Source organism: Erigeron canadensis, chromosome 9 (assembly GCF_010389155.1).
Source record: "Erigeron canadensis isolate Cc75 chromosome 9, C_canadensis_v1, whole genome shotgun sequence".
NCBI lineage: Eukaryota > Viridiplantae > Streptophyta > Magnoliopsida > Asterales > Asteraceae > Erigeron > Erigeron canadensis.
Window position 1 is genome coordinate 28,227,509 of NC_057769.1, and position 15,334 is coordinate 28,242,842.

Consider the following 15,334-nt stretch of genomic DNA (forward strand, 5'->3'; position numbering starts at 1 on the left):
TTATATTTATTTTTTGATATATTTAGTTTTTAATAAATATACATTATAGGAAAATTCATTATACATTTGGGTTGGCTTATTTAAAGAACAAATTGAAGATTTTGATCTGCGTTTATTAAACATGTAGATATAGATAGTAAAATACAGTGTATATAAATTGAGAATTATACTTATATTTTAATTACTATTAAAATTCATATATCAAGTGTACTTCTGATTCTTAACAACTTAAGTATGTAATATAACACCTTTACATACCAATTTTTGAGAATAAAAGTTATACTTTTCACTCCGTTTAATGAGTCATTGATTCTACTTAGAAGGAAATCGCATATACCACGTTATAAATTTTATGTAACGTTGTGCCTCCCGGGGCAACGCCCGGGTAAAAATCTAGTTATAAACCAACTATAACAGAAATATTTTATAGGATCTTATCTTATGGTCTCGGATACCACAAACGTTACAATGAATTAAACTAAACATAAGTTTTTAACCCATCGTGAAATACGCGAACAAAATCCTCCATCTCATTAGCCAAAAGGGAAATACCAATTTCCAAATCTTGGTTTGATTCCCTGCAGGCATTCATAGAAATCGACAAAGAATAATCGATGGAAATCGTTTCAACTTTTTTCGGGTCCCCCCACCCGAAATCCATATCATAAACTTTGAGTTTTGGTGTTCCTGCAACCCCAATAATCGTTGGTACGGTTAAGAAATCGTCAAATAAACTTTCCATATTTGTCACGATTCCGCCCGTTTCAGCCAAGGCCTTATGTAGACTTTCTCCAATCAATTTTGCAGCTTCCAAGAATCCTTGTTTTTCTTTTTTTAACAAACTTGTTTTTTCGTTTGCCATACATCCCCCTAAACAGTTGCCAAAGTAGGCGGCTGGGACCGGGGGAATTATTCGTGTCCTGCAGTCGATGGCGAAGCCAAAAATTTGTGATTCGTCATCGTTGCGTACTTTTGCGATGCAACTCCAAATATAAGCACATGTGACAGTAAAAGACGATACATATGATAATGTTGGGAGTTGGGTTGAAACGGTTCGTTTCAACTCATCTATGACATTTTTTGTCAAGATAAATGCGGCCCGAAGTTTATTATTCGGGCCAGATAGGCTTTGAGTTGTGTATTCGTCATACAGGCTTTGAATTTTAGCAAACCTTAGATAATTTTCATCTAGTTTTGGGTTTTGGACCAATCTATCGTAGACCGGCAAAGTTCCATTAGCTAGAAATGTCTCATCGGTGCCAAATTTAGCAATCGAGGTCCACGCTTTCAAGAAAAACGATCGCGTGCTAGCGTCACCGAGGCTATGGTGATTTGTCATCCCTATAGAGATGCCATGGTGTGGAAATAATGTTACTTGAACCGAAAAGAGTGGGATTTTTAAGTAATTCGATGTTTTTGTAGGCTCGCCCAAAAGTGGCATAAGATGGTAAAACTTGTCACAGTTCCGAGGGTGGTTTCCGGTTAATTCATTAAAATCAAGGTCACTTTTTGTAAAAGTAACTTCGACAGAATCACCTTCAACATAACGAATTTCGGGTGGTTTAGGAGTGGGAAATACGATTAAGTTACCAGCAAAAGGATAAAAGTATTGAAGAGTCGTTGATAACGAGTGTTTAAGACGTGGAACGAATGTTTCCACGAATTGAGTTTCGGTGACCGAGAGTTCATAGAAGAAAAGATAGTGAACCGGAGGATGGCGTAGCCACAAGAAGTCGGAGAAAGTAAGCGACAACGACTTGTCCCCTATTGTCGCCGGTGGTGGCGATACTCGGGAACGTTCGATAACAGTCGAGTCGGGAAGGGAAGCCATTTTTTTTATGCTCACAAATGAATGGTTATCAACATTGATGATAGGAATTGGAATGGGATAAGATGGTCATATGTATGGTTTGTCAATTTAAGACCCTCTATTTGTTTTTATAGGAATAGTCCAATTTATGCTGCAGGCACATGTGAAAACATATAAGAACAAACAAAAAAAGGATTGTTTGGAGGCTAACATGTTGAATAAGTAACATTTAGATATAGTCTAGTAACCGACTAAAATAAAATTTACAGCTTGCTTATTAGTTTCAAACATTTCAACTTCATACTTAAGGGTCGTTTTTTTTTTAAGTCATGATGAGCCGAATGGATTAAGTAACTGAATGTATAAATAATGTCTAAATGTATTAAGTAAAAAATAGGTAATTGACGGTTATTTTTGTTTATTAAGTAAAAAAAAACATGAAATTTGACTGAATGTATTAAGTTTTTAATTATTAAGTCTATTAGGTAAAAAAAGAACGGGGCCTTAATTTCTTATTTCACCAAAAACTATATAATTAATTCAACATTAACGAATTTTATGTTACAAATATGAAATCAACACCAAGCAAAACTTATGTTTTAGTTACAAGTTGAGTTTAAAAATCATTATGAACATGACATAAAATTGATATTTATGTGGTTTAATATTGAGAAAATACATCTGTCAATTGATGAGTTGAACAATGTAATCTGTATAGCGTGATGTATGAATGAAAAATAAAAAAAGAGTTTGAGTGATTATAAATTGGGAGTCTTTATAAATTAATATTCAACTAGGCTTTGAATTTTTGACAATCTTGCATAAAAATAAGAACGGTTTTGATAATCTCCATAGATATATGAACGTGGTTGACTGGATGTATACTTGCATAAAATTAGGAAACAAATAAAATATAAATACATATAATATCTTATTGAAATTAATAAACAATTCGGGCTTGGCGGGTTTACGGGTTTTCGTCAGGCCAACCCGGCCCGACCCGAGAACCCGAACTTTTACCATTTTAAGGACCGTGGCCCAGCCCAATATACTTACGGGTTGTTGCGGGTTCGTTTTTTCCGTGCCGGTTTTTCGGGTTTTGCGGGCTGGCCCGTATTTTATCACCCCTAGTTAATTCTACGTGCAACACTAATAACATAAAAATAGGAGAATGCATGGACTACGTACTACTAACTGTCAAATGCAAAACCTACTTTATTTTAAAGTAATAAAACTATAGAGCCAGCGGTTACTATGTTGACCGGGTATTAACCGATAGAGACAGTATCAGTTACCACGGCTGCCGACACAAAATAAAACTAACCATTCTCAATTTACATATTTCATAAATCACACATGTCCTCCCAAAAGCTGCCACAACATCTTCTCCAACTAGTCCAACTAGCCAAACACAATCACTCTCTAAAACTAACCAAACAAGCCCATGCACAAATTCACTCTATGGGTTTTCACCAAAACCCCATTATCTTAACAAATCTCATCAATGCATATTCTCATTCTCAAAACCCACTTCAATCTTTAAAGCTTTTCAACACCATCAGACTCAAAGATGTCTATTTATACAACACATTGATGAGTGCATTCACAAAACACAATCTTTTTCACCAAAGTTTTGATCTTTTTAACGAAATGAGCCGGTCCGTTGATTGCTTACCTGATGGGTTCACATTTTCGGTTTTAGCTAAAGTTTCGGGTTTGATTGGAGACTTTTTGGTTGGTAAATGGGTTCATGGGAAGTCTGTGAAATGTGGGTTTGAAAAGGATATTGTGTTGATGAACTCTTTGATGTCTATGTACGGAAAATGTGGCGTGAGTCAAGAATCGCGTAAATTGTTTGATGAAATGCCTCAAAGAAGCGTTTCTTCGTGGAATGTGATGTTGTCGGGATATGTTGATGGTGAGACATATCGAGTTTGGGGTTTTTTTAAGGAGATGTTGGATGAAGGATTTAGGCCTAATGAGTTTACTTTGTCGAATTTGCTTCCATTGTGTGGAAGCGGGTTGGGGAAGTTTGATTATGGAAGGGAACTTCATTGTTACATTATAAGAAATGGAATGGATCTTGATGTTAATTCGGGTGTTCATTTAGACTGTTGTTTGATAGACATGTATTCAAGATTCAGTAAAGTGAGTTTGGCGCGACTTATATTTAACCGTACGAGGTTTAAAAATGTATTTGTGTGGACAGCAATGATGAATTGTTATCTGCAAAATGGCGACCCTGAAGAAACTGTGTGTCTATTTCGTGAAATGCTAAGAAATGTGGTCGAGCCAAATGAGGTTTCTGTTTTAACTCTTCTCTCCGCTTGCAATATAGTTGCAGGCTTATTAGGAGTAGAGCAGATTCATGCGTTTTCTGTTAGAATAGGTTTTGCAGATCACACGTCTTTATGCAATTCTTTAATAGATATGTACTCCAAGAATGGTGTTTTGAGCTATGCAAGACAAGTTTTTCATCAGGGTTGTCTCTCAAAAGATGTGATCACTTGGAGTTCTATGATCTTGGGTTACGGATTACATGGTAAAGGTCAAGAAGCAGTTGATTTGTATGATAAAATGATTGCAAATGGAGTCAAACCAGATACAATAGTTGTCGTTGGAGTTCTTTCTGCGTGTAGCAGATCAGGGTTGACCGAAAAAGGCCTTGATATCTATAAAAAGGCGATAAATGTTTATGGGATTGAACCAAATGCGGAAATGTGTTCTTGTGTGGTTAACTTGTTTAGACAATCGGGTAAACCCGAGAAAGCCTTGACTTTCATCAAGGGTATGCCTTCAAAACCTGGACCGGGTGTTTGGGGAGCTCTTGTGAGTTCTTTGGATGGTCACACAGACACTGAGACGAAAGTTTTGGGTTACAGATCACTTATGGAGATTGAACCTGATAATCCATCTAACTATGTTGGGCTTGCTAATCTGTATGCAACTTCTGGAAAATGGACATATGCGGCTGATGTAAGAAGGGCAATGAGGGACAGAGGCTTAAAGAAGTCTCCTGGATGCAGCTGGATTAGTATCAACAGCAAAACTCATAGCTTTTGTGTTTCTGATAGAGCACATCCTGCATCCAATGAGATATACGAAACTTTGAATGAACTGATCCTCATGGCGAAGAGCCCTGGTCCAGATTCTTGCTTGATTGGAAAATTGTAGGTGTCAAGATGGGTGGGTCAGGTAATAGCTTAAAACAGGGATATGCTGACCAGGTTGCTTCAAGCACATGGACAGTCAAGTTTTCTTGGATACATCAAAGATCACAATATGGGCGGCTTGGGTAACTCAACATGGAGCTGGGTTTACGGCTGGGTTGGTTAGGAACTTAGGTTAACCCACAACATTTTGCGTCCGAATTTCTGGTTTTTTTTATAGCATAAGTAATGCATTAGTAGACATTGGCGGACTTCCGATTCATACCACCGTTATACGTGTTACTTGTTCCACTCTTGGCTAAAGTTTTTTATTTGAGTCATTTTAGAGACAATACAACCCATATTGACCTATCCTTATGGTACAGCATTAGAATTTAAAAGAAATGTACTTTCTGATGTAATATATACCAAGGAACAAAACTGAATCTAATTGAACTCAACTTTCTTCACGTGTGTGCAACTATACACAGGTTACATCCTTCCAAGAAACCAACCTAGCCTAGCTTATGTTACAATTCTGCTTCAAACATAACTCTACATATTTCTTTCTTGATTTGTAAATCTTTATCTTTGGGCCTCTGATTCTCTCTGTCTCCGATAAACCAAAACCATATTGAACACTACCCTTCCAACCCGTCTCGTCTTTCTCCTCCTTTTACTCAAACCTGTCTTCTTTTCCTTTCCATCAAAGGATATTGACGTGGGTACATTTTGAATCCAAAAAACTGGCACCAATGCTGCAAGAAATTGCATCATAATTCCTACAGGAAGGTTTGTATAATCAACTGATGTTATTCCAAGAACCGAGGCCATTCCAACACCCAAAAACCCACTAAAAATTGATGATAAACAAAGGGCCGAGGCTATCAATGACATCAGCGATCCTTCACAGCCTGGAGGGGCTAAATTTGCAAACAGGACTTGAAAAGGCAAAAGCTTGAATTGGGCAATCATTTCTGCTATACCTGAGCTACAAACAACAAAGATGCTGTTTGAGATCCCCAGTTTGAGATTTATTTGTTTCACAAGAACTAGATCAAGAAGTAGGGAAGACGCGTATAGAATCTGAACAATCCCAATCAGTTTTCTCATGGAGATAGTTTTTAAGTAGCGATTGTAGAAGATAGTGACACCTAACAGCAGTAACTGACCCATCACTTTGGACATCCCGATAATAGAAGGATCAAGATTCAAGACTTGTGTTTGGTAACAAAACAAAGAACCAGATAAGATCGGAACCATGGAAATAGAAACAACGACCCAAGAAAGTGAGCGAAAAACACCCTCACCCTGAACCGCTAAAATGAGATCAGAAAATTGTTTCTTAATAGTCAATAAGAGTGGTTCATGATGATATAAAGACTGAGGCAAACTAAACGATTCCTCTTTTGTTGTCAAAGACGACACAAGTTGTAGAGAGAGTAATGATGCAAAGATTAAGAACATGAATTTCGGTTGACGAGTTTTCAAAAGGAAAAAACCACCTAGACAATTGCCTAGAACTCCACCAGCAGCCAACGCCATGAAGGCATAAGATTGCAGACCATTTATCTTGTTTTTTTGACCATATTCTGCTACTAGGGCGTCTATTGCAACTTCAGTAACGGATACTCCAAGATTACCGACTAAAACACACGCCAAGAGAATCGGTAGTGCTACACTCGCAAATGGGATCAACGCCATAGAACCCCAAGATAGTATCTGCAGTACAACTGTAAAAATTGATATCAAGTACTTAAAAAAATAACAGGCCAGCCAGTTCATTCAATTTTCACCTATAAAACATTTTAGATAGAGCTGGCAATTTTTACAGAGAATGTTCATAGCAATCTACTATAAATGCGCAATAGTTCATAAAGTTTTTAGGAAAATGCTGAATAAATCCCTTAAGGCCTTACTCAACGTGCATAAAATGATCGTACATTTCCATATCAAAAGTCCACCCCTGAATTTTATGCTAAGTGTACAACTATTTAATTTTGTTTAGCAAAACCCAAGTTTTTAATCCCCAAAACTTTTTGCAAGTTGGCTACCCCTGATCTAAGAATAGCTAGAACTTGAAATAAAATTTATGCTACAATTCTTAAATTAACCAATAAGACTACATAAGTATTTTTATGCAGGACATTTTAGTACAAGTTAACCATATCCTGTATGGAGGCTAAACTATGGTTAGCAAAATCCAATAAAATTAGGTGAAAATTAGGTAATGCTAGGTACCTAAATACACAAAATAACAAAAATGTGATTTAAACATAAGAAACAAACCTCCAATGGAAATGTAAGGCAACCTATGAGCACCACCAATATACAGAGCATCAGACAAGATTCCATAAAGAGGTTTTGCCACCATTGGAAGATTACCAAAATTCTGCACTAATTGTAATGTTGAAGGATTCACATTCATATTATTAGTCATATGAAAATTCAAAGCTAACCATGGAAAACATTTAAACCCTTGAATCCAATAACCATATCCACAAAGATTTAACAAATCTTGAATCCCGGTAACCATACAAATCTTACTATTATCTTTTTTCTTCTTCTTATTGCTAACATTATTGAGGTAAAACACAACTGGGTCAACCATGTTATCACTTTTTGAATTCAAGATTTTCATGGGTTTCCTTTTTTGGCGAGAATTGTAATGGATTGTTGAAAAAGATTGAAACTTTATGTGATTTTTGGAAGATTGTGTGAATGTAAAACATGGGTTTTTACAGTATATTGATGAAGATAAAGCCATGAAATTTTCTTGAAAATTGAGAACACCCAATTGGTGTTCTTGAATAAAGTTTATAAATTTATGATTTCTATGAATAATATAGAAGATGGATCTAGAATCATATGTCTATATTATTTTGTATTATTATATAGCATCCAAGAAGAGAAGCCTCCAGAAAGGGAAGGAAAGAATGATAACAGGTGGTGGTGTTGTTGTAATAAAATTTGTATTTGATTTTGAGGTTTTTGTTTTGGGCTGAGTTTTAGGAAGGGATCTGTATGGACCCAATGAAAAATTAGGACAGTTTTTAATTTTATTTTATTTCTTTTTTATGTGGAGTCGACATGTGTTGGTGATGTAGTAATTAGGGTTTGTAGAGATTCTGTGGGGGCTTCTTGGTCAATACGGAGTATTTCTTTTATTTTTCTAGAGTTCACACCATTATCGACGTCTTAACTTTGAATTGAATTTTAAGCCATAGTTAGATAGGCAAGGGAGATGATTAAGAGGTGTTTGGGATGGGAGGAGATTTATTCAAAGTTTTATTAATATGTTTAGTCATGTGAGTCTCAAAATTTAAAGATGTTTTTTGAATTTTGATCACATTTAAGGGTTAAGATTTCTTCAATTTGACTCAAGTTAGATAAATAACTTGAGGAAATCCCCTCCCGTTTTGAATTACTTTATATAGTGATTATTTTATTATTACGTTTGTAAAAGTAAATAATTTAAAAAAATATTTGTATGAAAAAATATTTTTTACGAAACTGCTATGAAAACGCAGTTTTAAAGAAACATGTACATGCATGCTTTTTCAATGAAAACGCATAATCTATTTTAAAAACGCAAAATTTGTTTTTTAGTCGCAATACCAAACACCCTAATTCTGTTTAAAAAACAGTCTGAAAATCCTATAAAAAAAACAAAAGGTCAAATTAGTATAGGAATTTAGTAAAATCTTTAGATTTTTAGATTAATTTTTAAAAGTATATATATTTCTCATATTTAATACTTGGATTAATATTGTGGGGTTTTATCCTCGAATGGAGATATATGATAAGCTTGAGCTACCCAAAATTATCTATATTCGTGTAGGTACGAGCTTGTTTTTAATCATTAAGATATTCAGATAACCGATATTTTTTTTACCGTTAAAGAATAATGTATGTTTGTTAGTTTTCAAAAAAAAAAATTAATATATCATAAATACTTTTTAGCTATATATGGTTGTAGAGTGTATGATTTATAATGTTTTATATGGTTAAAATGTGTTAATTAAAGTATTAGTCTTTATTGTATATCTTTAATATATTTTTTAACAGCGAGTTAGTAATTAATAGTTAGCAGTTATCATGATGATATTCAAATGGACAGTACATAAAGCTTAAATCACACATACCTGAGATGAAACCCAAAACTCTCGAAGATCTTCCCTAATAATTCACCCCTATAAATGTGGAAAGGGAAGCGAAATTCAAACTCTATTGAATTTTCCTAAGGCCTTAGACCGTACCAAGAGTCCAAAACCCATTGGCTATATCTATAATAATACTTAATAAAGGGAACTCAAAGAGAATTAAAATGCCCCTAAAATTCTGCACCTTTAAAAGTATATTCTATCATCACATTTATGATTTACCTAAACTACACTTGATGAAATATATTAAAATATAAATCACTCAGCTTTTAAAATAATTACACTACATTTTTTATATCAATTACCTTTACATTAATAATTGCACCATCAATGTCATCATTGCCAACGCCACCACCACGACCACAACCGTTGTCGCCACCACCTATTGTTGCCGTCAACGCCATGCCGCCGCCACAACCACTTGCCGCCGTCGCCACCACCATACCATCGCAGCCTCCAACACCGCCACATTGCTTGACATACGTCTAATGGTTAAAAAAATGTGCAATGAAAGTATTAGTTCCTAATTATGGAAAAAATGATTGTTAGTCTTGCAATATATACCTAGTCACATAATTTACTAAATAAATATTTCATTTTGTACCCATGCAATTGCAATACTAGGAAATATTTTTCTAAACTCATAATCAAAAGTTTCTTTATATAATTTAGATGTTTTTTTTTCTTTCTGGTAGAAAATTTTTGTAGGACAGGCAGAGTATCATTTGAGTTTTTTTAAATAAAAAAAGTATCTTACAAAAATAGTTAAAAACATTAAAGTTTGCAGTATTATTTTTGATTGAATTTGATATTACCAAACTTTGAAAAGAATAAGTTAATTTGTACAAAGATTTATTGTTAGATAAAATAGACAATTAATATAACTCTTTTTGTTTAAATTTCTTCACCTAAGATGGTAATTGATTCAACATCCTCGCTAAATTGAAAGATCTTTATCCCGGCGATGCATGAGAGTTCACTTAAATAATGAGGAAATTTTTCGAATTTTATCAATCGAAAGTTAGTTTATTCAACTATAATTAAAAGGCATAACATCTATAAAGTAATTGATACATCAAATTCATCCACCTGTTTATCTTAAGTTACTGTTAGGTAATATGAAAGATTAAGTTACTGTTGCGTAATATGGAAGATTAGAAACGACTTCGTTTTCTCGAGCAAAACTTCATCCGTCCAATATACCGCCAAGGAACTTAATTGAAATCACCAGTTTTTTTTTTGCTCTCGAACAGATCACAGAAACCATGTATGGAATGGCCCAAATTGTGAAACTTCAATAACTCTTTCTTTAAACTATATTATATTCTAGCCTCTTGTCTTGTTAGATCTTCAAATCAATAAAAAATTTCACTGTTTAAAAAAATTAAAATGATGCATTAACCTACCCAATAATCTATTTTAGCCGTTAGACTTGGGAAGTTTATGATGTTTGGCAAAGCTAAAAGTAGTTATGACTCGAAACACAATTTAAAATATTACTAAACCATTTTTCGGTTCAATCGTTTTGATCTAACTCCAAACTTGCTTATGTCATCCAACATCGAGACATTGACATAATCACTAAGAACTATGCTAAGAAAGTAAGAAACACACACCCATGTCGACTTTGACTGTTAAGTTTGTACAATAGACAAACTATTTTACATAATATACAACTAGTTCCATCGGTTTGGCTAGAAACCCCACATACCAATAAGTGACTGATCTACAGTATTTCATTAGGCACTCACTTTGAACAATTTGACCAACAAAAATCTTGAAGAATGAATCTCGATCTCCATGATGTCAAGGCGTTAAGTCAAAATTTGACTCTAGGAGTGAAAGAACTTGAGCAAGGGAGGATACCTTGTAGTCTGGTTTATGTTCAACATTAGCATACTGAGGAGAGTCATACCTCCCTGTTTCATCAAGCAAACATGTGAATGCTCCAGCCCTTTTCCCACAAGCCACCTGAGATCATTTCTTTCACATCATAAAGGGCAAACGCATAACGAACGTTATCAAAACAAAAGATAGAAACTGATAACTTGGACCGACAAAGTTAAGTGATCAGCTGCTAAACTGTGGCATTTCAGCCATAATTCTCACCAATAAACTACAAATTAAAATATGCAACTTCCAAACTACAATATACATTTGTTTTCTTTTGAGAAAAATGTGGCTTCTATTTTACAACTGAGACCAGTACAAGGATTTAAAAAGGCTACTACTCGGACCAAGTAGGTTTTAAGAGCTGTCAATTTTGACACATTTACACCTGAATATGTTGATTTGGGTTTTATGTTTTATCTTTAATGAGTAGAATGCATAGAAAAAAATTAAAACTTGTCAAACAAAACGAAAGTTCGACAAAGTGTGTTTTTGATGATAAACCTCTTGAATCATTTGATTCAAAAGAACATCATTGCTAAAAAAGGCAACTCTTATATCCTAATTGACATACTGGATATACATATAGAAACTTTAAAAATTTGAACAAAATTATACTAGGTCAAGTTGACCTGGCCCATTTGGAAGTGCAACTAATTACCCCTTTTGACCGATCAATCCCCCGGCCCATAAGGATCTTTCCATTGTCACCTCGTCTATGAACATGGAATCCTATGGTGGCTTCTTTCATATCGGTTACTGTCATGAATGTTTAAAAGAAGCTGAAACTAAAGAAGACTCAAAAGGAACACTTCTTAAAAAGTAAACGGAATGCAGATTACTCACATCATCCTTCAGGCTGTCCCCAATCATCATCACTTCATTAGGTTCAACTTCCCACGTTGTACATATATGCAGCAGGGGAGCTGGGTCAGGTTTATAGGGACGAAATTCTCTACTCAATGCGGGAGAAAATGACATCTATAACAATACATATATCATGATATGGTTTTAATCATTAATTAATTATATACTAATTGACTTATATAAAGGAAAAGGGTAAAATGATACTGGGAAGACTACTAGACTAGAGAATAAAATATACCCCAAATCGTTCATGAAACAAATCAACAGCTAATTTAACATTGCGAGTTATAAGTCCCCTTCTGCAAAAAGAAATATACAGGAAAATGTATATATCAGATCAAGAATCTTAGTCAATCGCTATAAAAATCAAGATCAGGATTTATTTGATTGCGTGGATAGAATTGCATTCATTTTGCAATTGCAAAGAGGAGAGGGGGTAAGTCAACCAGATAGTGTGACAGTTCAAAACATGGTCAGGTTGAAAGAGGTCAGATTTAAGTACGGGTGAGATATAAACGGTCAAATGGGTGACACTTTTCTGTCCAATCCTTAGATCCTAATAAAAGGCTCGATGAGGTTGTAGACTTTGGGGGTGACTAACAACTTGTTTGACGCATTTGACCCGTTTAGGATAAATTACAATTAAGCCGGTCCATTCATAAGTAGATTGATCGTAAATGCCACCTCTGGCAGAAAGGGTAATTAAGACATAACAATTAAACAAACAAGTTCAAACTTCTCTAACATAGAAGCAGTCTCATTTGTAAATATTTCCTTCAAGCATATTCTAACCTGATATTCCTTGAGTTAAGAAAACCACAGAGTTCTGCAGCACCTGCATTGTGGTTCAGTTATAACAAAATAAGTTTTACTACCAACTGAAGTTACAGCACTTTGGCTTCTTACCATTCAGAACATGACAAATGCATCTAGCTAAAAAAAACCTAAGACGGTTATATAGGAATCTGATTTTCAGAAAACACAAGCAGTGTATAATACCAAAAGCCCATAAAAACAGAAGACATAGATTCCTCCCTCCATTCAAAGAAGGACCAGCATTTTGACTTTAAACATACACTCAACAATATTCAAATGCAAAACTTTGATTCCGATACATAGTTAACACTGACATTGTTTGGTAAGTGCCCATCCCATGAAGATTCCAACTATTTTCTTCCTGAAATCTCATGAAAATGGAAAGAACTTTCCTTTTCCTTCCGTAAACTCTCATGTTTTGTCATACCATTGAGGAGTAGAAAACACATTTCATTAATAGGCAAATTGTGAACTACACCTTTTTTCTGGTCAAATGTTACAATCGCATCCATACAAAAGAAGTACTATCAATAAATTTTAGATACAACAATCTCAAAGTTACCCTTACGAGCTGTGTCTTTTAGCATCAATCTCAACATTAAAAACTAATGACTTCCCCAATCAAAATCTAAAAGTGTAGACCTTTCAAAGAGCTCGAGGGAATGAATGCCCAAAAGTCTGAAAGACATGGCTTCACGGAATCATGGGTCAAACACAAATTGAAGTTAAGGATATGTTTTGCAAGCAAACCTTAAGAGCTTAATTGGTGGCCCATTGTTAAGGTCTTTGACCTTGGGGACTTGGGATTTCCCACCCGGGTTCGAGTTTCACTTCTTGCATTTGTGGGGGCGGATTAAAGGGGCTATATTCACTATTCAGAAGTCCGGGGCTGCATCTTAGACTCAGAGGGGTGGAGCATTAAGGGAATGCCCCTCCTCCACTCCTTGCATGACACGTGTCTAAGACTAATCATAAGGGGCATTCCCTCCATTCCTTTGGGGTGGAAGAATGCCCCAAGGCATTCCTTTTTTTTATAAATAATTGTTATATGTATTATTTATATTATATATATGATTTATATATACAATAAAGTTTAAACTTTGTAAATAAAAGTTAACTTCATTAAATTACTTACTAAAAATTAAAACTAAAAGTAGACAATGAAACATACTAAAACTAGTTTTACTCGTATCCATATTCGGCGCGAATTCTAGCCTTTTCCTCCTCCAAAACAGCTCGGTCGCTCGGTGGGAGATGAGACAAGTCCTTAGCCAATAAATTCATATCTTTGTTTCGTTGTTTTTTGGTCTTGAGTTGAAGCTTCTTGAGTTCAATCTCTTGGCGTTGGTTGCCCACTTCTTGCAAATTCCGCATCTCCTCCACTATGTTATACGCCTCGTCATACACCGCCTTGCCCTTAGACCGTGAGGACCCCGGACGTGCGGCTTTTTTAGCCGTATCTCTTCCCACCGGACGGCTCAACCGAGACGGTTGAGGCTCATATGTTCCTCCTCATCCGTATCATTAAGGTCAAATGCAACCCTCGTAGATGACCTCGCACTTTGTTGACCCGAACTAGATGAGGTCTTTGACCTTTTTGAACTCAGCTCACCCTGACTATTCATCGCCTCCCAATTATCAATTAGATAGAAGATAGATATGGTGAAGATTTATATGTATAAATATGTGTGTGTATATATATATATAGTTAGTTTTAAAATTAAAAAAAGTTTTGTTGGCCTTCATGAGGCAGTCAACACGCCTTTATCCCACAAAAATCCAAACGGACAGACGCGTTCAAAATCAAAATGGGCACACTTTTTAACGAAGCGGAACGCCCCAGGACCGAGATTGGGCGTTCCGGGGGCGTTCCTGGGCAAAAAAGAAGAGAGAGAGAGAGCGGGCTACTCCTCTTAGTCTTAGGCATTTGTCTAGTTTAGGAATATACTAATACTTTACCATTCTAAAAAGCTACCATTGAACATACCTAAATGTGTCTAAAAATAATATGGAAAAAATAAGAAAGTTAAAAACTTTTGGGTGTAAGAAACATACCAGGCATGATCTGAAGCTTATCCATGCCCTGTTTCTCAAAATCAGCAATAATTTGATAAGCTTTAAGTTGTTGATCAGGAGCCCATTGTTCAATATGATGTAAAATGTCAATCCCAGATGGGGAACTTGATTTGATGGCAAGATATTGTTGGTCACCAAGAACAGCTTTATACATGGCCTGGAAATCAATGACTGGGACTGTTAAGGTTCCATCCATGTCAAAGACAACACCTTTTAGACGAGGAACAGGTTTCATGGTACTTGTTGGTTGGTTAAAAGACATTGATTTGAACAAGGTTTTTGTTAAAAGGTATGGTTTTTTTAACATAAAATGATGATTGTGGGTTTGGATTTTGAGTTGGGGTAGATTTAGAGGTGGCATTTTGGATAGGGTGACTTCCTCGTCATCAACTAGTGATGTTGTGCCTTTCCAACAAAAAAAAAAATACACTTTTATTATAGTTTAAGAATTTTATTTTTATTTTTTAATTTTATACTGGGTCATAAAAAAGTTACACTATGAAAATAGAATAAAAAATCTTTAGAAAAAGTAACGCTCAGAATTGCCTATGATTTCATCCAGA

At 35.2% G+C, this 15,334-nt stretch overlaps 4 protein-coding genes across 5 annotated transcripts; 1 reads left to right on the top strand and 3 right to left on the bottom strand.

Annotated features, from left to right (window-relative positions):
- Positions 1-400: 400 nt before the first annotated feature.
- On the bottom strand, positions 401-1,902 carry LOC122581763 (malonyl-coenzyme A:anthocyanin 3-O-glucoside-6''-O-malonyltransferase-like). The gene has a single exon (XM_043754038.1). The coding sequence runs from the start codon at positions 1,829-1,831 to the stop codon at positions 479-481; it is 1,353 nt and encodes a 450-aa protein (XP_043609973.1). The 5' UTR covers positions 1,832-1,902; the 3' UTR covers positions 401-478.
- A 1,194-nt stretch (positions 1,903-3,096) lies between these two features.
- On the top strand, positions 3,097-5,410 carry LOC122581221 (pentatricopeptide repeat-containing protein At3g12770). Its single transcript, XM_043753394.1, has one exon. It carries the CDS (start codon positions 3,167-3,169, stop codon positions 4,982-4,984), a length of 1,818 nt encoding a protein of 605 aa, XP_043609329.1. The 5' UTR covers positions 3,097-3,166; the 3' UTR covers positions 4,985-5,410.
- Positions 5,348-7,707, bottom strand: LOC122581222 (probable folate-biopterin transporter 8, chloroplastic). Of its 2 annotated transcripts, none has more exons than XM_043753395.1 (2): positions 7,249-7,707; positions 5,348-6,692 (listed from the first exon to the last, which is right to left on the bottom strand). In XM_043753395.1, the coding sequence occupies exons 1-2, from the start codon at positions 7,598-7,600 to the stop codon at positions 5,545-5,547; spliced, it is 1,500 nt and encodes a 499-aa protein (XP_043609330.1). In that variant the 5' UTR covers positions 7,601-7,707; the 3' UTR covers positions 5,348-5,544. The 2 variants fall into 2 exon arrangements, with proteins under 2 accessions (XP_043609330.1, XP_043609331.1); XM_043753396.1 differs by having other exon boundaries at positions 5,348-6,681; positions 7,249-7,382.
- A 3,041-nt stretch (positions 7,708-10,748) lies between these two features.
- On the bottom strand, positions 10,749-15,185 carry LOC122581223 (haloacid dehalogenase-like hydrolase domain-containing protein At2g33255). Its single transcript, XM_043753397.1, has 5 exons — positions 14,751-15,185; positions 12,672-12,714; positions 12,118-12,178; positions 11,859-11,993; positions 10,749-11,093 (listed from the first exon to the last, which is right to left on the bottom strand). Exons 1-5 carry the CDS (start codon positions 15,130-15,132, stop codon positions 10,929-10,931), a joined length of 786 nt encoding a protein of 261 aa, XP_043609332.1. The 5' UTR covers positions 15,133-15,185; the 3' UTR covers positions 10,749-10,928.
- Positions 15,186-15,334: the final 149 nt, after the last annotated feature.